The following is a 22,687-nucleotide window of genomic DNA, read 5'->3' as shown; positions in this document are numbered from 1 at the left end:
GCTGCCTTGGTGGCAAGGACTGGCCTCACGCCCACCCCTTCCCCGCGGCACCCCCAGCTAGCCCTCCAGACTTTGGCAACCGAGTCTGTAATCACGGCTGTGTCCGATTCCTACATTGTCTACTTAGGAAGCTGACGTTCCCCAAGGTGAAGTGACTCATTTTTGTTCACATTGGCCAGCCATCAACCTCCATTTCTCTTCTCTCTGTTGCTTTTCAGAGGTCATGTTCTCACCACGAGGTCACACTGTTTTATTTCAAAAGTGCTTGCAGATGTTAAATCCCAGGGGGTCCTTACTGAGTCTTTCCATCTCTAAGGATTTCAACCATCACATCCTGTGGGAACCCTTCTCAAACAGCTAAAAAAGCAGAACCTGCTCATGTGTGATCATAACATCGCACGGGGCGTCACGCAGACACTAGTTCACGCCATCACTTAGCGCAGGGGCACAGTAAAGCCATCCATTTTATTGATTAAACCACGGAGAGTCAGAAAAGAGCAGACTAAGCCAGGCAAAATTCCTTCAGTTCCCACCGTCGGGGAAATCTACTTAGATTTTCTTTTCTTTTTCTTTTTTTTTTTTTTTTACTTAGATTTTCTGAAAGAACCTAGGAAATGCTTCTTCAGGGGCCCCTCACTTTCTTGTGCATAATTATTTGGTTGTTCAGTCTAAATACACGTGTCGCCACATAGGGCCGCCGTATCTCATAATAAGAAGAGTCATTTTGTTCTTCCTTTCTTCTGATGAACCCGCTCTCCTCTCCTCTGACCCACACCCCCCTCCCCCCCATGTTCCCAGCGACCAGTAACATCCTTGTGCAGGGTGAGCGGGAAGCAAACCAGCTGGCTTCCGTGGAGATGGGTTATTTCAACCCTTTCTAGAAAAGTGAAGTTCTCTACATGGAATGAGTGTCATAAATTCATCTCAGGCCAGGACCTGCTCATTGGTTCGTTCATTCATTCATTCATTCATTCATTCATCATTCGTTGGTGGGACAGACATTAGCTCATTAGCAGACGCCCCACCCCCGGCCCCCCGAACACCAGCTCTGGGTCCCCCAAGGCTACGAGAGAAAGCATTTGGGCTGGACTTTGAGGCCTGCGCTTCCATCTGGAGACGGAGGGCCTGGCGGCAGGAAGTGGGAGATGTTGGGACAAGGACAGGGTCCCTGGAGGCCTAGTCCCGGAGGCGCGGGGAGACAGACCCAGGAAGCAGAGTGGAAGGCCAGCCCTGTGAGAGGTGCGGGGGTGAGGCTTCACAGAAGGTCGTCCGCAGGGGGTGACAGCACCGCACTGACGGCGGCCCTGGGGAGGACCCCGTGGGGAGGACCCGTGGGGAGGATCTCGTGGGGAGGACGTGCTGGACCGTGGTGAGGACAGAACCGAAAAGGCTTGAGGCAAGGCAGGGGTGATGTAGGAAGGCCAGAGCCGGGCTGCCGGTGGGGACGGTGGGGCAGGACCGCCGCGGAGGACAAGGCTGAAGAAAGAGCAAGAGCGGGAGAAGCAGTGCACGAGGGGGTGGGGCGGGGGGAGGACGCCGGGCCGGTCAAAGGCGAGTCCTACTTTTTGGAATGCCAGGGATGCCCTTGAATGAGAAGAGAGACGGAACACAATGGCCTGTTTGGGGTGAGAAGGTTCTGAGCTTAGCTTCAAAGAACGTGCGAACGTGCGACAAAAGTCAAAGTCACGTCCCACGGCCTGCGGGCGGGAGCCCTGGGGAGAGGCGAGGGGATCCAGACAGAGAGGGTCGGGGCTCTGCACGCACGAACGCCTGTGGATTTCGGAGGGGGGCAGCACTGGCCTTTCTTCTTCGGATCCCCCTTTCCTTCTTCCTTCTCTTGTGGAAGTCACCGCAGCGCGGAGGTGACAACACCTGGAGCTGCACCCCTCCCCCCCTCCCGCGCAGTGACCCGCAGTTGGGTGGCGACCCACGTGCTGGGGGCTCAGGGTCTAAGCCTCACGCTTGCAAATCCTTGGGCTCGTCCGGCGTGAGCTTCATCAGTTTGTCCACGCAGAGCAGGATGAGGGTGAGGAACCACAGGCTCCAGCCCACGGCCGCCGCGATCCAGCCGTACTCGTCCACGCCGGTGTGGCAGCACCGAGCCGCCTGGGGGCAGAAGTCCACGTCTGGGGGGGAAGGGAGAGCAAGAACAGCAGGGTGCACGGCACCCGCCCACCCAGCTCCTCCTCCGAGGTTTGTGAGAACAAACGGGGTCATAGGAGAGCCAGCGTTCACTAAAGGATGCCACACACTGTGTCAGGTGCTTCCCACACGCTCCCTCATTCATTCCCCACCAGGCGAGGGACAGCGACTATTCCCATGAAGGAGCTGAGGCGGTAACTCACCAGAGGTTTCAGATGGCAGACCAGGACTCAAACCCAAGTCTGAAGGAATCCAAAGCCGTGAACTTAATCTCTACCTATTATCTACCTGTTCCCCTCCTTTGGAAATGCCCAGAGGTAAACTCATTTGGTCATCCAGGGAGGGCAGCAGAAAGGGAGCCAGACATAGAATGAAACAACACTGTCTATGAATTGGACACAGGGTAACAATGCTCCCTGCTTTAGGAAGTACTGAGCTCCTTGCCATTGGGAGTAATCAAGCAGAGGATGGACAGAAATATGCAAAGAGTGTCAAAACAGAGCTCCTGCATTGGGCAGAAGTTGGACTGGCGGATTTTTACAGTTTTCCACCTTCTAAGTTTCTAACGTGTCTTTGGTTGCTCTGCTGTGGATGGGTCATGAAAGCCATCTGTACCAAAGATTGTGAGCCTACATCAAGGCCAAGGCTGAGATAGCTTTTTCAATGTGCTATGCAGGAAGTTCTGGTGACCATGAACAAACCACACCAGGGCACAGGAAGGCCAGGCAGGCACTGTGCCACCAGACCCCCATCAAGAGAAAGCAAGCAGTCTTCGATTTCCCTCCCAGATTCAGGGCCAGCTCTGGGGTGAGGCCAGTAGCAAGGAGAAGCTTACTGGGGCACTGCTCCAGGCTTCCGGGATCTGGGTGCTGGGTGGTCAAGGTTGAGTTGTCGCTGTTCCTCGTTTCTGGAAGAAAAGACAAAAGAGGGTCTCGGGCAGGAGGAAAATTCATCCCCAGGCATAGCGTTTGAAATCTTTTTTGTGAACTCACAGTGATAACTGCAAAAAAAGTATTATAGAAGTCCCGGTCTAGGTACTTTAAGACTTCATGCAGCAAAGCTAACCCTCTGTTCTGGACTGAACTGTCCCGTCCAAGTTCACTGAAGTCCTAACCCATGGTAGTGACCGCCTGTGGAGAAAGGGCCTTTAAAGAGGTTAAATCAAGGTTAAATGGAGTCATACGGGTGGGTCCCCATCCTGGATGACTGACGTCCGGCGAGGAGAAGAAGAGACACCAGGTGTGCCCCTGCAGAGGAGAGACTGGGTGAGGTCACCGTGAGAAGCCTGCTGACACCTGGAGTCGCCACAGCTGTCAAAAAAGAAATTTCTGTTGTCTAAGCCACCGAGTCTGTGGTATGTTGTTATGGCAACAAAGAAATACAGTCCCCTTTGCTTTTCGCTATTGTCATTCAGAGACGGTTTATCTGCGTGTCTCCTGGATTCAGGGCTTCACAGCTCAGCTCCTGCATATCTCACCCTTCAAGTGGCTGACGGCTTGCTGCAAATAGCTTTCCAAACACTCTGTTTTAGCGATTTCCCATGCAAAGAGCTACGTGTAGAAATGGTTTCTTTCATCTATTTGAGAACGATCACTTAACAAGCTCCAATGTCTTCTCATAACGATCTCTAATTCCCTTAAAAAATTTGAATGACTAGGGGCGCCTGGGTGGCTCAGAGGGTTAAAGCCTCTGCCTTCTGCTCGGGTCATGATCCCAGGGTCCTGGGATTGAGCCCCGCATCGCATCGCATCATTGGGCTCTCTGCTCAGCAGGGAGCCTGCCTCCCCCTCTCTCTCTGCCTGCCTCTCTGCCTACTTGTGATCTCTGTCAAATAAATAAATAAAATCTTTAAAAAAAAATTTGAACGACTGAATGTTGAAATCTGACTTTGATTCTTGACTTCTGATGATTATGCTGGTATACCTCAGGTGGATGGTTATCAAAAAAAATCCAACACTATGCAACCAAGTCCAGAGGTGGCTAGGATTTGCAGCCACTAGAGTTGCCTCTTGATCAGGAAGTAAAGAGCACAAAGGCAAAAAGAACTTTCGTGGGAATTCTCAAAGTTCTGTCAGACTGTGGGGGTGAGGTGGAGCTGCGGAGATGAACGTGGAGATGCCCAAGCACGGGAAGCCATTGTCTGCTTTCCCTTTCATGACTGAGAATGAGAAGACGGATGATCTAGGTCTGCTCTGTCCAATATGGCAACTACTTGCAGCTACTTAAATTTATTAAAGTGGAATTAAAAATTCAACTTCCTGATCATATTAGCCACATGTCAAGCGCTCCGTTACCACATTGGATCACCACATTCCGGAACGCGACCATCCTGGAAACACAGCACAGACGTTGAACATTTCTGTAGAGGCCGCTTTTAGACGACAGGCATGAGCTCTGGAAACTTGATCAGGGCAAAAGGGTCCACAGCAACCCCCAGCTGAAAGCAAACAGGGTCATGAAGCCTCGAAATAGCCGCCCTCCCTGACCCATTCCAATCAGGCACAGTTCCCTGGAACAGGGGAATTTCTCTGTTCCCACGCTCCCTCGCTCCGCCCTGTAACTACAGCCCCTCACCACCACCTCGTGGCAGTCTCTCCCTGGCTGTCCTGCCCACTGCCCCTTGCAGTGAACTCAGTAAACTTCTATCTCCTTTGTTCTGCTTGGGGGGAATTCTCTCACTATTGGTATGGCTGGCTTTCACCCCGTCGGGACACCCCACAACTTCCATCATCAAAAAATTTTTATTAGTTAGTGTTAGTCTAGGTAGGTCAAGACCAAGAGGTCAATTGCAAAGAATTGTTCTGGAAATTAATTATATGCTGTTCAGCTTCCTTGAGGATGCAAAAAAAAAAAAAAAAAAAAGTACTTTGGAAACTCTCAAGGCCCCACTGACTCTAGAGCAGCGTGTCCTTCTAGGGCAGCGTGTCCTTCAAATGAGCTTGTTGTCATGCCGCAGGACAAGTTGGGAAGAAACTCCTTGTTTAGCCAAAGCCATGAAATTGCTGCTCAGACTAATTTTATGCCACCCGCCCACCAAGCAACTCCAATGTCCAGCCTGAAGTATAGTAATTACCTTGACAAAATCTGATTGTTACTGTAAATTATTTACAACTAAATGGCTTAGAACCTGGTCTTTATTTGTTTTTGAGAAATTGATTCCTCCACATTTGATTTCCCTTAACTTCCTTGGCCTTGACTTTCATCTCCCCTCTGCCCTCGAATGGGAGTCATCCCTGTCTAGAGCAAGTGGATGGTTAAAAACCTATTTAATCAGTCGCTGGTATTATGTGAAAACATTTGAAATCGTCATTTCGATAGGTCAAAATTTTTTTCGATATCAGTGATTTTGTATGATTCGAACTGAATAGTCTAGTTAATAATTTCTAAGAATTTAAACCTCATCTTCCTCCCTCATAAGCACAGCCAGTCAGGGACTAGTCCCACTTAGGGTCACTTCCAAAGTACTGGGTGCTGGAAACACCCAACAATTAAGTGCAATTAAATTTGTCAAGTTTTTTGAGAGCCCATTATGAGCAAGTCACTATGAGGGTAAACAAACAAAAGAAATGAAACATTTATTTGGGAAGCGGTATTGGAAAAGAAAACAAACATGCTAACATTCATTGTTTACCCTGTGCTGATTTATTAAAAGTTCTTTATATGCAGTGGTCTCATTTCATCTTTAGGACAACCCTATATATATAAGCGCTATGATCATCCTCATGGTATGAATAAAAAAACTAGGGCGCAGAGACGTTACGTGATTTGCTCAAGGTTGCACAGCTCGTAAGTTGTGGAAGCCAGACTTGAGCTGAGGCTGAGTGACGAGGGCTCACGCTCTGAATCTGCACAGGAGAGGCAGTGAGGATACGGGAGACAGATAGAGCTCTGAGGGGTCATCGTGGGTTGGTTTTGAGAGAGGGAAGTCTGTCAAGGACAGGGCAGGAGCTGCAGAGCAGAGATCAAAGCCAGAGTCCACAGCCAGGAGCAAAAGAGTATGAGAAATACCTTCCTGCATGCGGTGCAGAGCCCAGCCTGAGAGAGCAAGCCAGGGGCTGCTACCAATCCCTCTTGTCTGGGAACAGACAGGGCAACAGCTCAACATCGCCTGTGCTCGGGGAAGGTGGGAGCATTGTAGACAGTGTTGGGCAGCATTCCTGTCTGAGGATTTTGAGAAAGTTGCAAAGGAAGCACAGGATCAAGGGAGAGACCCAAGTCCTTAGGGCAGGATCAGGAGTACAAAGCGGGAATTGCAAACCATAATAGCCAGGGGCATGGGGGAGGAACCATTGAAACGCAGCAAACCAATAAAATGTCACTTTAGGCCAGACCGGTCCTTGGATGAGAGGGACCCTGGGTGCATTGCTTTTTCCTCTTTCTTTGTGGCAAAGTCTGCTCGAGGTGGCTAATCCTGTCCAAGCTGAGGTGCCCAGCATTTGATCAGGGGCTCAGGTAAACATCAGACACCCCCCCACGCCAACCTGCCACCTCCTGTCTAATCCTTCAGGTGAGAACTGTTTGCTCTTTGCTTTGTGCGGGACCAACCCTAGCCAAAGAATCCTCCTCCTTCCCTCTCCCTCCTCCCACCCTCTTCCTCCCTCCTCCCTCCTTCCCTCTCCTCCTCCTTTTCTCCCTCCCCCTCCCCAGCGTGGCCAAGAATAAAGCCCACAGTTCTACCTGCCAAGCAAGCCAAGTGGAAGGAGGCAAAGACCAGGCCGAGGGCCAGGGCAGCCCAGGGTGCAGAGGTGAGGCGCTTCATGCCGAAGAGGGAGAGGGAGAGGGAGGCGTCTGTCCGCACTATCCCTGCAGAGGTGCGCCGAGGGCTGTGCGTCATGTGTCCCGTGTGGACCGTGTCCTGCAGGAGCTCGAAAGCAGGGCTGTCAGAGGTGAATTTCTGCTTGTGTTTGGGGGAAGAGAGAGGGGGTGGAGCAAAAGGAACCAGCTGTCACTCCTCGCTCTTACCTCTTCAGGAGGGAAGCTGAGCTATGTTGGCTGGGGGAGGAAGGGAGGGGTAATTTATGCAATTCTGCCTTGAGTTCATTGGTTATCCCTGCTGATAAAAGAGGGGGCCAGAGCAGAGTTTTGTGCCCTGCCAGCTCCTTGCGGTTGAGTTGGTTGCCGCTTTCATCTGCCCGGTGTAGCCCTGGATCCTTGATTCTCTCTAGTCCAGTATTTATTGACAGCTACTATGTGTACTGAACTATGCTAGAATCTGGGAATGGCCACCCTCGAAGTCCTTTCATTACACACGCATGTCATCCAAACACAGACCAGTGTTTCAGGCATGACTGGGGAAGGACAGAGTGCTTTGGGTTCTTGGCAGCAAGAAGCTACATCTGCAGTTGGGATGCTTCAAGACCAACATGGTGTTGGAGTTGGAGTTGTGCCTTGAAGGGTGAATAGAATTTTCACAAAAAGAAGAGGAGGGCACTGTAGGTGGGAGGGACAGAGGAATCAAGGGCCAGAGGTAAGGGGTGCTCAAGAGTCCACCGTGAGTCCACTGCAGCACAGATAACGGGACAGGACCAGAGGAGTGGGAGAAGGGGAAGTGACCAGCGAGCCGTGGGACTGAGACTGGTGTGCCAGGCTGGGCTGGGGGGTGGGGTGGGGTGGTTTGAAATAACCAGGAGGCAAAACAAAGTCTTTGTGAAGATTTTGAACCAAAGAGTAACACTTATTGAACACCCCCCATTTATACGAAAGGCATCACTGTAGGCATTTGGGACCCAACGATGCCTAACGTGATCCTACTCTTGATCCCACTCATGGTCCAGCAGTGAGACCAGCCATAAAGAAAGGTGTGTGATGCAGTATGGTAAGACTCAAACATGGGTGTCTTCTACAGTAGAAGGGGGGAGGGTCCACTCCGGGGAGAGTGGCTCAACCTGCCCGAGAGGTACAGGGGACGCATTCACGGGAGAAGTGACATTTGGGCTGGGTATTAAAGTTTGCATACACAGGTGGGAGCTGATGGGGCAGCCCCTTTTCCACACAGGGGAAGGAGGATTGGGGGCCTGCGGGCCCATCATGTATAGATAAGAATGCTGTCTTCGTGCCCAAGAGCTGGCCTGGTCAAGAGAGTGAGGGATAAAGTCTGGCTGGTTCGAAGCTCTGTGGAGGGCATGTAAGCTCCGTGTCATCTCGGGTAAGGGTGTCTTACTGGAGTACATTAGCCCAGAGGAGGCATTTTTTTCCTAATTTGCCCAAAAGTACAAATGAGTGGTGGTCCTATAGTCTTGAGGTTGGAGGGTTGGGAGCAGAGGTGCTTTAAGAAGGCTAACCTGGGGGTGTCTGGGTGGCTCAGTTGGTTAAAGCCTCTGCCTTCAGCTCAGGTCATGATCTCAGGGTCCTGGGATCGAGCCCCGCATCGGGCTTTCTCTTCGGCAGGGATTTCAGGGATTCCCCCCACCCCCGGCCTTTCTCTCTGCCTACTTGTGATCTCTCTCTGTCAAATAAATAAATAAAATCTTTAAAAAAAAAAAAAAGAAGAAGAAGAAGAAGACTAACCTGCAGGGGATGGCACGCACATCCACGTTAGACGTCCCGCTTGGTAGAATGTTCAGTTACCGAGCAGCTGCTGTGTGCTGGACGTTCGCTATGGGAGAGGCTTCTAAAGTGGCTCAGATACCACAGTCCTTGTCCTCAAGGAGCTCAGGGCCCGGTGAGAGAGAGAGAGAGAGAGAGAGAGAGAGGAATAATGACAATAAAATAAGTGTGGCAAGGAAGTCTGGACGAAGAATGGGAAAATCATGGAGGAGGGTTGGGGACTAGGGGGTTCAGTGAACATTTTGTAATAAGGAAGGCATTTTGACCTGATCCTTGAAATCTGTGTGGTCCGCCAGGCACGGGAAAAGGGGACAGTGTGTATGCAAGACCTGTGAGGCACGAACGCGTGCCTCTTGTCCGGGGAGTAGTCACTGCCTTGGGAGCATGAAGTGGGCTGAGGATGTGTCTGGTTTGACTAAGAACAGATCATAAATGGTCCTGAATGCCAGACAAAGCAGACTGGCCTCTATTTTACCACTGGGGCACATTATAGGGAACTTGTGCATGTGGACAACTTAATATTTCAGAAACATGGGAGATAGATCCACAGAGGGCAGGCCTGGATTCAGAGAGGTCCTCTGAGACACTGTTGCTCTAAGACACTCTTGCAAAAATCCCAGCCAGACAGGGTACCTGGCTGGCTCAGCTGGTAGACCATGCTGCTCTTGATCTTGGCATTGAGAGTTCTAGCCCCATGTTGAGCGTAAACCTTACTTAAAAAAAAAAAAATCCCATCCAGAGATCCAAAGAGCCCTGAAATAAAAAGGTGGACTGAGGATAGAGAAGAGGGAGCAGAATTAAGAGGCATTTATCTGGCTGAATCAACAGAAGGGAACCCAGGAAGTGGCTTCCCCAGGTTCCAGCTGGGGCGGGCGGGTGGCCATGGAGTCAGCCTGGGGTGGAATTCCAGCCCAGCTTTTCTTGGCTGAGTGGCCCTGGCAAGTTACTTTATACCTCAGGTTCTTTATCTGACAAGAACTAAGATCCATCTTATGGCTTGTTATGATGCCTGAATGAAGTGACCCACGTGACCGGTTTCCCCGCAGTGCTGCAAGCCGGTGGTAGTAAACACTCCGTCAATGTTAACTCTTATTTGAACAGAAGGATCTTTAAGTAGAAAATGTGGGACGGAGGTAGTCCTCTGGAAAAAAAGATGAAATCGATGTGCTGACTTATTTATATCCTGCGTGGGTCCAAAAAGAGTTGAAGGAAGCTTCCCTACAATTAATTAAGCCAGATAAAATAAATTTAAAATGAATGGGAAGAAATGAGGTAAAGGGAAATCTAGGGGAGGAAATAGAAGAGGGATCTCTGAGTGACTTTAGAGCACAAAATGGCACACATGTTTTCTAAGCTTTGCATTGACCCGTGGGAAGAGGATAGGTCATCTGCCTACAGGTTACCCGCATGACTCATGGGCTCCCAAGATGTAAAACAACAGAGTGAGTACAACCACTCTTGATGCCAGAATAAGAGACATTTTTCTCCTTGGGTCCTCCACAGAGATGACATGACTTAATGGGACGAACGTTATTCTTGACGTTTCCTTCACAGTAAACCCCGTGGTAAGCCTCAGAGACTAGCGCTGATTTATCCCACGGATGCTAGAGATGACATCGGTGCCTGGAGTTCAACAACATTTTTGAGGGTCTTGAAAATACAGGACGCCTGAGAAGAGGTTCTTGGCTCCAAAATATGAAAAACAGATTGTGCATTCAGAAGGAAAAGATGACTTCAAAAGCAAAGTCATACAATTTGTTTTCAACTTTTAAGCAGAAATGGACGTAGGGTGTTGGGTGCTTTTTAGTACGTTGGATGTGCTTGTCCCTCTGAAATGGTGACAGCCTGGGACATGCAAAGATTTGAAACAGCCCTGCCTAGGGTCATTGTTGATGGTGGTTTGAGTAGCACCCACTGATCTAAGCTGACAGCATCCTATCAAATCATACCAGGGAAAGCAATTATGGGAGTGGCGGTAGAGAGAGCATGGACGATAATCTGTCCCCTGTCTCTTTCTTTTTAATACACTGTGGTTTGATCCCAGACTGTTTTAGATTAGGAGTTTGCAAATCAATGGAAAGACAAACATTCTCTTAACAGATGAGAGGATTTTCTTATCCTAAAATAGGATAATATGGGCGCTTGATTGGTGTCTTATACCTCGTTAATTCCCAAAGTCTGGGCTGCATAGCAGATATTCTTACAAATATCACCATTATGAGGCTTTTTAAAAAAACAGGTCTGTACTTAATAACTCTGTGCAGATGGTTACCTCACCTAGCAACTCTCTCATACATTTTACATTAGGTTTGCTTTGGAGAGCGTACCGGGAAGTTGTGCTGCTCAAAGCTAGACATTTTCTGGGAACTTCCTCAAGATTATTTTTTTTTAATGGTTGAGTTAAGTGTTTGGTTACCTTTCAAAAAAAAGTCCAGGCTAAAATGTGGCCAGCCTCTATGGTGGCATTTGGGATGGGACTGGCCAAGATAGTGGGAGTTTCATGGCGCTCACTGCCTCCAATTTGGTGTTTTCCCTGATAAAATTGCATTTGAAAAGAAAAGGAGGGGGGCACAGTGTTTCCTGTGGTGAAAGACTGAAAACCAGCATTCTGTGGGCTGGAGTGTTCGCCTCTAGGTGGGATACTTTATGAGAAGGAAACTTCCCTTGTGATTCTGATAGGCCCCTTTCCTGTCCCTTCCATCCCTGGGAAGAGACCACTGGCTTTGACCTTGGGGTTTCATTTCCAATGAACCCATCCTGAAGAGAAGCATGGCCCTAACCACAATTTTGCCTGCTATGCCCTAATTTCTGACCAGACGTGGGCCCATGTCTCTTTCAGCAGCGGGCTTTGTCACACTCTGTTTTCTGAAGATAATGGCAGTCTACGTTTGCGCGTGGACTGACACATGTAGCTTCCCCTGAGCAGGACCTGGTTTGTGGGGGAAATTAACCACGCCCACTGCTGCTCAGTTATGGGTCTATAATTGGGAGAGCGTGAGAAAGAAAAATGAAGTTCAATCCCGAGTTCACGCCATAGGGGTGACTGAAGTAACAAAGTGAACAAGGTCTTGGGCCCACCATTTGGAAGCATTTTTGAACCGTTCCCAGGATGATTCATTCAACTATTGCACGAGGGGTGGGGGGTGGTACCAGACAGAAGTGAGGTTAACAAATGGAGGAGATTTCTTCTTGGAAAAGGCCATCTTCCATGTGGGCCCTGGATCTCATTCCCTCCCATCTTCTTAGATTGCACTGCAATCTGTGAACATACTTTGAGGATTTCTGTGTTTTGTTATTCATTAAGACACATCATATGGCCATTTGGGGAAAACATTTGGCAGTGCTTGAAAAGAATGTGTCACACAGTTGTGGGGTTCAGTGTTCCATGTAAGTCCATTAGTGTTAATTGTGTGGCTTACATCTCTTGTATCCTTCCTGTTTTTAAAAATCTGGTCTGCTTATCCTGTCAAATACTGAGACAGATAACTGAGGATTTCTCTCTTTTCTTTGCAGTTTTGTCTATTTTAGCATTAAGTAGTTGAGGCTGTCATTAGGCCTCATGCCTAATTGACACCCTGGTGAATTGAACCTTCTTAAAAAAATCACTTTGTAGTATCCCTCTCTATCTCTCGTGGTACTTTGTGCCATCAAGTTCACTTTGACGTTACTACAGCTAAACCTCCCTTCTTTTACTTTGTTTTGCATGCTGAGCCTTTTCCTATCATTTCTTTCAACTTTTCTAAATTCTGACTATTTTGGATGTATACCTCACAAAAACGTAGTATAGGATTTTTTTTTTTTTAAAGCTGGCCCTAGATTATTTACAATAGCCAACTTATGGAAGCAATAAAAAACAAAACAAAACAAAACAACCTGGACTTAGAATCTTTGTCTTTAATTTGGCTATTTAACCTGTGTACATGGGATGTATCGATAGCGATTGGTTTAGGTTTGAATCGCCTTCTGACCGAGTGCTCTCTGGTTTTCCCATCTGTTTGACATCCCCTTTTTTTTTCCTTACCACTTTTGGATTGTGTTTTTTATTCTGTTTTTTTTTTTTTTTTTTTTTTTAAGAGATTACTGCAGACATTCTTGTCTTTTCAAAGTCTAATATTGACACTTTTACCATCTTCCCAAACAATATGAAGAGCTTAGAACTTTAATACTACTTGTCTACTCCTAATTTTTGTATCATTACAATTATGTATTTTAAGTATACACACATATATTTTGTATCCTAATAACTCATCATTATTATTCTATACAGTGAATGTTTACTTAAATTTATCCATGTATTTGCCACTTTATTGTTCTGGATTCCTATCTGCAAGTCTTGTCTTCCAGCTATGTTTCTTTTTCTTGAAGAGGATCTTTAGGTATTCCCATGGTGGAGTGATTAATGCTCTCAGTAGTTGTTTGTTAGGATATGTTTCTCTTCTTTCTTTATTCTTGAAAGTTATTGTCATTGAGTGCAAAATTTTAGCTTTTTTTCTATCAGTGCTTTAAAGATGTCATTCTAGGGGCATCCGGGTGGCTCAGTGGGTTAAAGCCTCTGCCTTCAGCTCAGGTCATGATCCCAGGGTCCTGGGATCGAGCCCCGAATTGGGCTCTCTGCTCAGCAGGGAGCCTGCCTTCCTCTCTCTCTCTGCCTGCCTCTCTGCCTATTTGTGATCTCTCTGTCTGATAAATAAATAAAATAAATAAATAAAATAAAAGATATCATTCTATTTCTTTTGACTTCCACTGTTTCTTTTGAGAACTGTCCGTTAACTGTGCTCCCTTCTAAGTAATTTGTCTCTTGTTAGTTTGGTTGTTTGAAACATTTTTCTTTGCCTTTGGTTTTCAGAAGTTTTATTACAATGTGTTTAAGTATGGGTTTCTTTTTATCTCTTTTGCTTGGGGTTTGTAGGCAATAGAATATGGAGTTTGATGTCTTTCATCAGTATTGAGATGTTGTCAGCCATCAAATACTACTGTTGTCCCATCCTTCTCTCTCTGTCTGGTCCTCCAATTACACATAGGTTAGACTTTCCACTGTAGACTCTAATACTCTAACCCTCTTCTTTATTCTCCATCCTTTGGTTTTCATGGGCTTTATTCTGAATATTTCTTCTGCCCTATCTTTTATTAAATCTCTTATCATCTGTGTCTAATAAACTTTTATAATTATCCATAGGAGTCTTAATTTCAGTTATTTTAGTTTTAGTTCTAGAATTTCCACTTTATAGACTATTAAATAGCTTTTTATTATATGGTCTCATTTTCCATCTTCATGACCAGAGTGAACATAATTAAAAAACCTGCTTGATAACATCGATATTTGTTCACCCCCTTGATCTCTTTTTATGGTCCATTATTTCTCCTGGTTGGTTTTCATTCATATCACTGTGTTTCCTTGTATACCTGGTTATTTTTATTGTGTGCATAATTGCAATTACACACAGTTGTTTGTAGAAATAAGTTGAGACTTAGGATGAGTCATGGTTTTTGTTTTGTTTTGTTTTTGTTTTTGTTTTTGTTTTTTTTGTTTGGTCGCTTCAGTCGGGGGCCAACAACAATCTGCCACAATGTGTCTAGTCTCCAATACTGAGATATTTATAGCTAAGTTGTTGACTTTGTAAGGGTTAATTTATTTTGGTAACCTTTCCTTCTATGTGCACCTCTTTGGAAAATTTTTCCCAAAGGAAATTAGAGATGAGCACAAAAATGCATATCCAAGATTCTCCACCTCAACATTACAATATTTATGAAAGTGAGAGCTTAGAAGCAGCGTATAATGGGATAAAAGATAGCTTTTAAAACACTGTTTTACACTGATATTTAATTACTTGGAAAAACACTTGCTGTATAATACAAAGCAGAAAAAACAGGATGTGAAACTGTATATTTAGTAGAAATCTAGTTTTGTAATACACATGCATATGCAAAGAAGAATCTTGGGAAGCATCCTATCAAGATGTTGGCAGTGACCGTAATTAGAATTAACAAATTTTATTTTCTTCTTTACACTTTTACAGGTCTTTCAGATTTTCTGCAATGAGTGCATATTCCTCTTTTTTTGAATATGTATTACTCTTATAATCAGGCAATAAAATCAAATTAATACATCTTAAAGTCTTTTTTAAAAAGATTTTATTTATTTATTTGATAGAGAAAGAGCAAAAACAAGGGGAGCAGCAGGCAGAGGCAGAGGGAGAAACAGACTCCCCACTGAGCAGGGAGCCTGACTCAGGGTTCGATCCTAGGACCCTGGGATCATGACCTGAGCTGAAGGAAGACGCTTAACAGACTGAGCCACCCAGGCACTCCCTGTTTGTTTGTTTGTTTGTTTTCAATTTTTTAAAAAATACATTTTTTAAAAAAGAATATTTCAGGGGCACCTTGGTGGCACAGCCAGTCAAGCACCTGAGTTTTGGTTTCGGGTCTGATCGTGATCTCAGGGTGGGGAGATGAAACCTTTTGTCAGGTTCGTGGTCAGTGTGGAGTCTGCTTCAGGTTCTCTCCCTCTCCCTCAGTTTCTCCTGCTTGTGCTCTCTCTCTCTAAAATAAATAAATGAATCTTGAGTATTTCACAAGAAAGCAATATAATTACAATAGAGCAGATAGACTACATTTAACAGTACTTATCAGGTGGCCTGGGAAAATTTTCAATGTCAAGGAATCTTCTTTTCCATAAAAAAAATTTTTTTAGGTGCTATTTATTTATTTGCTTGTTTTAGAGAAAGAGAAAAAGGCAGGGAGGGGCAGAAGGAGAAGGGCACAGAGAGAGAGAGAGAAAGAGAGAGAGAGAGAGAGATTCTTAACCAGGCTGTATGCCCAGCACAGAGCCCAGTGTGGGGCTTGATCTCACAACCCTGAGATCAAGGCCTGAGCCAAAATCAAGAGTCAGATGTTTAACTGACTGAGCCACTCAGGTGCTCCCCTCAACCACCCCCCCACCAAAAAAAAAAAAAAAAAACAACTAATTAAATGTCAAGTTGTATATGGTGTAGATAATTGCTTATTGACAGACAGCCTCTGTTTTTGGAGTACCCAAGGTATATAACAGAAGGTCACACTCCACAGTGTTCAGGACATAAAGAAGACTAGAAATGAGACAGAGAAAAAAAGTAGAATCTCAATGTTAGAAAGGGACCTTGAGGCCATCAGGCCTAATCCTTAACTAGTAAGAATGCTCTCCTCCAAAGAAAGGACTATGTTAGAGAGCTTGGTAAGGCTGTATTTGACCTCTCCTGCCTCTCGAGGTTGTTATTGGACTTCTGCTACAATGACTCACATAGCAGGTTTCTTACTAATTTTTTTTTAAAGATTTATTTATTTATTTTGGAGAGAGAGAGAGAGCACGAGAGCATGAGCAGGAGGGGCAGAGGGAGAGGGAGAGAGAATCTCAAGCAGGCTCTGTGCTGAGCCCGATGTGGGCCTTGATCTCATGACCCTGAGATCATGACCTGAGCTGAAACCAGGAGTCGTACACTTCACCGACTGTCCACCCAGGCACTCCTGTTTCTTTCTAATTTTTAAGGCAGCCAGTTCCACTGTGGGATAGCGCTACCTGTTGGAAATGTTAGTGAGTTACTAGCACCAAAACGGTAAGGGCATTTTAAGGTAAAGTTAATACAGTGGGAGGGGAGGGCCTGTCCAGCTCTAAAATTTTATGATTGGCAATTGCTGGCTTCTTCATTCCCAGCCTTACCGTTTGTACAAAATATTTCTGTTGGCCCAACAGTGCTTGTGGTCAGCTTCATTTTTGTTTAGTAAACAGAGATGTATGTTCTCAAAGAGTAATTTTAAGCTAAGGTTTTTGGAAAATAAACTGCATGTTTGTGATAAACACTCAGCCCATTTTTCTTTTCCAGTTTGTCCACATGAAACTAAAAAGGATCAGAGAGCTGAGTCAGACACTTTTGGCCCTTCTTCCCAGCCTCCAGCTTCTTCCCTCTGGCTGTGTTCTTCTGGCTGCTTCTGGAACTTTCCTTCACTCTCTGTCGTTTGTCCGGGCTGCCCATGGCCCGAGTACCAGCTGTGAGTCAGGAGTCCTAGATTCTATGTTCGTGTTGTCTTCTTCTGTGTGACCTTGGGGGAGGTCACGTAACCTTGGTGATGATGGTACCCAAGAGAGGTGGTGGGGGCTCTCTGGGAGAGAGACACATGGGGGCAAATCCAGGGAAATATTGCCCTCAATCCTTTGTGAGAAAATTTTTATCTGGGGCCCCCAGGATCCTCCAGATAAGCTAGGTTATCCCTACTAGGGGGTTTGCTACCCGTATTGCCTAATGCAAAGGGATGTTTTGTCCTGTGAGAGACACACAGGAAACTAGCAGTGATGCTGTGAAGAGACTCTAAGAGTCTAGAGCCCGTATTCTGCTTCTAGCCACTAATTCGCCGGCGGACCTTAGGCAAATTCTTTCACCCCCTGGGTTATTTCCTCATCCCTACAGCAAGGGGGTTGGACTCGATGATCTCTACATTTTCCTCCAGAGGTACAAATCTGTGACTCTGTGTTCAGCAGAGTATAGTTAATGGAGAAGCAAGTCGAGGCGGCCATGATGTGGGAAAGAGCTTCCCCAAGGGAGTTTGGAGTAAATATTATTACGGAAAAGGCAACTAAGTGGGGAGGTGCTCCTGAGTACAAAATGGGGAGGTCTGAAAGGTAAAATGCATCGGTGACAAACTTTGAGGCATTCTGTTCTCTTCATGAGGAAATTTTGTTTTCCTACATCTCACTGCCAGTTGGTCTGTGACTTGGCAAGTGAAGACAGAAAGGAGTGAAGTGTGAAGTAGCTCCGCTCTGGAGAAAGAGAGACGAGGCCAAGATACGTGGAGGTGGAGGACAAGGAAGCTGGAGGGTTCCATGATGGAGGGTTTTCTCCTGAGGAGTGAGGCAGCCGCCTGCTGAGGAGAGGGAGGTAAGATGAAATGGAGCAGGGGAGGAGAATGTGGCTGTCAGGGGGCTCTTTCTTTTTTAGGGAATAATCTTGGGTTGTGGAGTTGAGTTGTAGAACAACTCTGAGGGCCAGACTGATGTTGGAGGATACCATTGTACACCGTGACACCCCCTGGGGAGGGTCCACGGCCAGGAGGGGATGGGGAAGTACGCGGAGGAGAAGATTCTGGTTTGAGCATACATCACACTGACCTCAGTGTGCTGTAGTGACATGAGCTCTTGGACATTACTGTCAACAAATAGCATCTTTCTGCACATGTGTGTGTACGTTGAATGTCATCCCCTCTCTTTTTAGCAACCTCAAATCATCCCTTCTGTCTCTAGCACTTTCCCTCTCTGAATGCATCTGGGGAAGGATTGTGGATGGCGGGGGTCAGCGTGTGGCAGACGGTGAAGTGTGCCAGGCTGGTAGATGATACAATCCATTACACGAATGAAGGTGATCTGGCTGGAATTCAGTTCAGAAAAATTAGAAACTGTTTTTGGAAAAACTGGTTGTTACTTTTGTAGTTAGATTGTTATTTTTGGATTAAATTCCTTGGGATTGTTTTAGCTTGCTCTCCACGTATCCCTTTTGGTTTTTTAAATTATGATGATCTCCTGTAAGGTGATCTTGTACCGCTGAACCTGTGGTCAAGCACAGTACCTTTGTAATGCCCTGTATTGGGACGTGGGAACAAAGGAGGCCCTTTGTTCAAAAGAATGTCCATTTGGAAGGTGTAAGTGGAGTGTTCACGTCTTTGGCTCCTCAAGAGCCATTTTATAGAAAGTCCTCGGGGCACAGAAGTGCCTCGCCAGAGACCTGCATAGACAAGTATAAAGAGGCCCCAAAGGGCACTGCGCCCCAGCCTTATCTAAAGAATGGGACCATTGGCACTAAAGCCTAAGCGTCAAAAACATTGGATAATAGAGGGAACTGAGTCTGTTCTAAGAAGTTTGTTTTTCTCAAGACCTGATGCCAAAGGTGTCAATTTCCTTTAAAGTATTGGGTTGAGAATTTTGAAGACTCATAAAAACGAGGCTCAGTGACCAACAGGAAAACTACTGGCTTGCAGGGAAATGTAAAAGCCATCTTTGTATGATTCCAAGTGATTGTCTCACAGGCACCTAAAGGGTAAGGAAAGGTAGAAGATGCTGGTTTCCAGATGTGCTGGACTGCTGGAGCTAACAGAATTATCTTGGACTATCCACTGTCTCTTCCTTGAGAAAATAAGTGAAGTCTTCCCGTGATGCCAGTTTTCTCCTCAGTTACTGTCCTGCTCCCTCCTTCCCTTTCACAGCCTGAGATCTTGAGAGAGTTTGAGAGTATCTGGCATTCGTCCCGGCCACTGACTTCCCAATTCCCTAGTTGCTTCTTTAAATTCTGCCCCTGCAGGAGGTCCATCAAGGTCACCAGTAACCTCCAGAGGACAGATAGTCAGCACTCCATGATTCTCGAGACACTTTCTTCTCTTGACTTCTCTTCTGACTGTCCTCCTCGGTCTCTGTTTCTGGTCCATCTCCTCTGTCCTGCCTTCAGATCTCTGGGCTCTCCCACTCTGGGGCCTGACTTCATTGCCTCCCCCTTATTGCGGACTGAATTGTGTCCCTCTCACCCACCCCTTGTTTCCATAGGGTGACGCTCTAACCTCAGGACCTCAGAACGTGACCTTACTTGGAAATAACCTGTTCTATGTTAGTATCAATACCTATTTTTATGAAAATACGGTATTTTCCAAAACAATTTAGTGAAAAGAATAGCAGGGATTGCTTTATTTTGCAAGTTTCCTTAATGGTTGACTTAATAGGAGACAGCTGGATGCTTTTTGCATATCTATTTTTACTTTGGACTCGTTGCTATATGTTTTTTGTTGAGATATGTGATGAAAATCTCGCCTCACATAAATATGTAGTTTGAAAAAAGGGAAAAAGGGGGATGCCTGGGTGGTTCAGTTTGTTAAGTGTCTGTCTCAGGTCAGGATCCCAGGGTGGTGGAATGGAGTCCCGCATGGGGTCCTTGCCCCGCAGGGAGCCTGCTTCTCCCCGTGTCTGCTGCTCCCCCTGCTTGTGCTCTCTCTCTCTCTCTCCGACAAATAAATAAGATCTTTTAAAAAAGTAAAAATAAATAAAGAATGGAAAAATGTTACTAGTCTTTTCAGGGAGTTGTGTATATCTTTCATTGATACTCTCCTGAAACTTTACAAGTAGTCATTTTTAAAAGCATAGGTGCCATATGGAATCAGAAACCAAACCATTGACCTTTTCATTACAATCCCTTGGCTAATTGTGTAATTTCCATGGATCATTTGCCCAAATGTGGCTGTATAACATCATGAATTGGGCATTTGGGAAATATCGGCTCCCTGAGTTTTGCAGATCTCGCAAATGCTGTCACATTTCATCATACAACCACTTCAAAAAAAAAAATCATATTTATAAATATCCCCCACAGAAATATCCTCATCAGAAAAGTTTTCTGCATTGAGAAGCTGTCAAGTTCCTGTTGGCGCATAAAAGTTTTCTAAAATTTTAATTGTGGTTTGAAAGTTAGAATTTCATCATTGGCAACAAACAATGTCAGTTGTTTTCCTTTGAAATGACAGAATCGTTTGGATTGGCTCTGAGAACGCGTCCGCCAAATGCCTCTGTCTGAATAAGCATCACTTGTCAGCTGTTCCTTCAAGTAAAGATGGTGTTTTATGAAAAGAGCAGCTCATTCCGCTGACAGCCCACACCAGCGTTCTCCTGACTTCCTATGCCAGGGATGTGCTTTCTGGGTGCTTTCCGTTTTGTCCCCCAGGATATTAAAAATAAAATATTATCTTATGGTTCGCCTGGACCACAGCTCTGCCTGCTGTGGCGCTTGCCTCCCTCCCCACCAGCTCTGCATTTACCAGCCCCGCCCCTGGCTCTGGACCCATCAAGGGCACCAGCCGCTCTTGTGATAAAGCCACAGTCCTTAATAGGGTCCAGGCTTGTGGCTGTCCTCCCTGGGTTTGCTGCGCCAGGGCAATCCCACTCCCCGGCACTCTTTCTCTCTGCCCTATTTATCCGGACTTCTTTCCCCAAGGAAGAAGTTGGGTTGTGCAGCCCAGAGAGCTGTGTTTTCTCCTTCTGTGTACACATCGCAGTTATTACACATTTGTCCCTGTGGTTATTTAATAATCTGATTACTGAGCCCAGAGTGTCTCAGCTCTTGGAGCCGCACTATCGGGGTTCAAGTCCCCGTTTTACCACTTGCTAGCTGAGCAACCTTGAACTTGTCACCTGTCTCAGATTCCGAATCTGTAAACCAGGTGAATCACAACAATGAGGATTTAAGTGATATCTATCTCTTCGGGCTTTGTCTTACATCAGGTAATAGAAAACCTCATCTGGGTATTAGCCATCGAAATTAGGATTATTATGTTTGACTGTCCTGCTAGACTTCACCAGAACAGGAACTGTTTTGTTCATGTTTTACCTTGTCTGGCACGTCATAGTTACTCAGTACTTTTGAGATGATTTTCTTTTATTGTCAATGAAAATTTCGTTTTAATTAAATGTTTGATTTTCTTTAAAGTAGTCAATGGGGGAGCCCCTGGGTGGCTCGGTCGTTAGGCAGCTGCCTTTGGCTCAGTTCATGATCCCGGGGTCCTAGGATTGAGCCCCTCATTGGGCTCCTTGATCATCAGGAAGCCTGCTTCTCCCTCTCTCCCTCCACCTGCTTGTGTTCCCTCTCTTGCTCTCTCTCTATCAAATGAATCAATAAAATCTTAAAAAAAAATAAATAAAATGGGACGCCTGAGTGGCTCAGTGGGTTAAGCCTCTGCCTTCAGCTCGGATTATGATCCCAGGGTTCTGGGATTGAGCCCTGCATCAGTCTCTCTGCTCAGCAGGGAGCCTGCTTCCCCCCCTCTCTCTGCCTGCCTCTCTCTCTCTCTCTGCCAAATAAATAAATAAAATCCTTAAAAAATTAAATAAAATAGTCAACAGATGCCAATTTAAAAAAAATCAAGTGGTGCAAAGAGTTTATCAAAATAACGATGAAGTCTCCTGCTCCCCTCCATGTGCAATTTTGTTCCCTTGGGATTACTTTTGTCTAGTTTTTTCTTCCTGTGGTTACTTTCAAAATCTCTAGATAATAAGCTGCCATTGCTATTCTTGATTTCTCTGCCTTAGACAGTATCTATTGACTTGTCCACTGCTTTAGATATGGTCTCTCCTTCCTCTGCTAAAACGCAAGCTCCACGAAAGCAGTGACTTGGTTGTGTTTCCAGCTGTTCTGCAGAGCCTAAAACAGAGCCCGACACATTGTAGGTACTCCCCGAATAACCATGGTGCCTAAAACAGAGCCTGACATATTCCAAAATAACCACGGAATGAGTAAGTGGCTACATCAAGACACGCTTCTGGAAGTTTCTGTAGATGCTTAGCCTTTGGCTTGGCAAAGCACCAGTAATGCTCAATGGAAATGAAATGCGCCCTACTTCTATCTTTGCTCTTGCACAACTGTTATCTTCTGTCTCTTCTCTGATCAGTTTCCATATCCATTTTACAGCTTACCCAGCTGTGAATATGAAGCCCACTCAAGTTGCCATTTCATTTTGTAACATTGTATCACTAAGGACTGACAAGTTTTCCCCCAAGGAATTTTTTGTATTGTTTCTCTCTTTGTGGACAATAACTAATATTTGCAATGCAGAAATCCCTAAAGCTCTAAAAACAAAAACAGTTTTTATGGACTTGGCAGCATAATCTGACCTGATTTAACATGAGGCAGGTATGCTTTCTATTGATTCTTCATAGTAAGAATGTAAATATTTAAGTACAGAAGGATTAACATGCTTTGACTACAGGGTGCTGCCCCCAAGACCCACAGGGTCTTCTATCTGGCTTAACTTTCTAAATAGAGAACATTCTGAAATCTGCAAGCCATCTGTCCCCAAGGTTTAAGATCTGTATCAAAAGCATTATGTGTTTGTTACAGAAATATCAGAGAATAAACAAAAGGACTAAGTACATAAATCTAGATCCAAACCCAACCCATTGTTATGATTTCAGTGTATTTCCTTCCACATCTTTCTATGCAGATTA

General features: G+C 45.7%; 2 protein-coding genes across 7 annotated transcripts in view; one reads left to right on the top strand and one right to left on the bottom strand.

Moving 5' to 3' along the window:
• Nucleotides 1-434: 434 nt before the first annotated feature.
• On the bottom strand, nucleotides 435-6,984 carry TMEM213 (transmembrane protein 213). Its single transcript, XM_044246677.1, has 3 exons — nucleotides 6,820-6,984; nucleotides 2,978-3,049; nucleotides 435-2,126 (listed from the first exon to the last, which is right to left on the bottom strand). The coding sequence occupies exons 1-3, from the start codon at nucleotides 6,974-6,976 to the stop codon at nucleotides 1,957-1,959; spliced, it is 399 nt and encodes a 132-aa protein (XP_044102612.1). The 5' UTR covers nucleotides 6,977-6,984; the 3' UTR covers nucleotides 435-1,956.
• The window catches only part of ATP6V0A4 (ATPase H+ transporting V0 subunit a4), a 75,345-nt gene continuing 59,107 nt past the window's right edge, over nucleotides 6,450-22,687 (top strand). For 2 of the 6 annotated variants that reach the window (XM_044246669.1, XM_044246671.1), the window contains exons 1-2: nucleotides 6,990-7,028; nucleotides 17,419-17,594. The gene's annotated coding sequence lies outside the window, so the exon portion shown is untranslated. Of the gene's footprint in view, nucleotides 6,595-6,807; nucleotides 6,888-6,955; nucleotides 7,029-16,544; nucleotides 16,711-17,418; nucleotides 17,595-22,687 lie in introns of those variants that run through there. The other 4 variants (XM_044246672.1, XM_044246674.1, XM_044246670.1 and 1 more) reach the window with 4 other exon arrangements.

This window comes from Neovison vison, chromosome 4, assembly GCF_020171115.1.
Source record: "Neovison vison isolate M4711 chromosome 4, ASM_NN_V1, whole genome shotgun sequence".
In the NCBI taxonomy this organism is placed as follows: Eukaryota; Metazoa; Chordata; class Mammalia; order Carnivora; family Mustelidae; genus Neogale; species Neogale vison.
The sequence above is the reverse complement of the archived record's forward strand: the minus strand, read 5'-3'. Positions and strand labels throughout refer to the sequence as shown.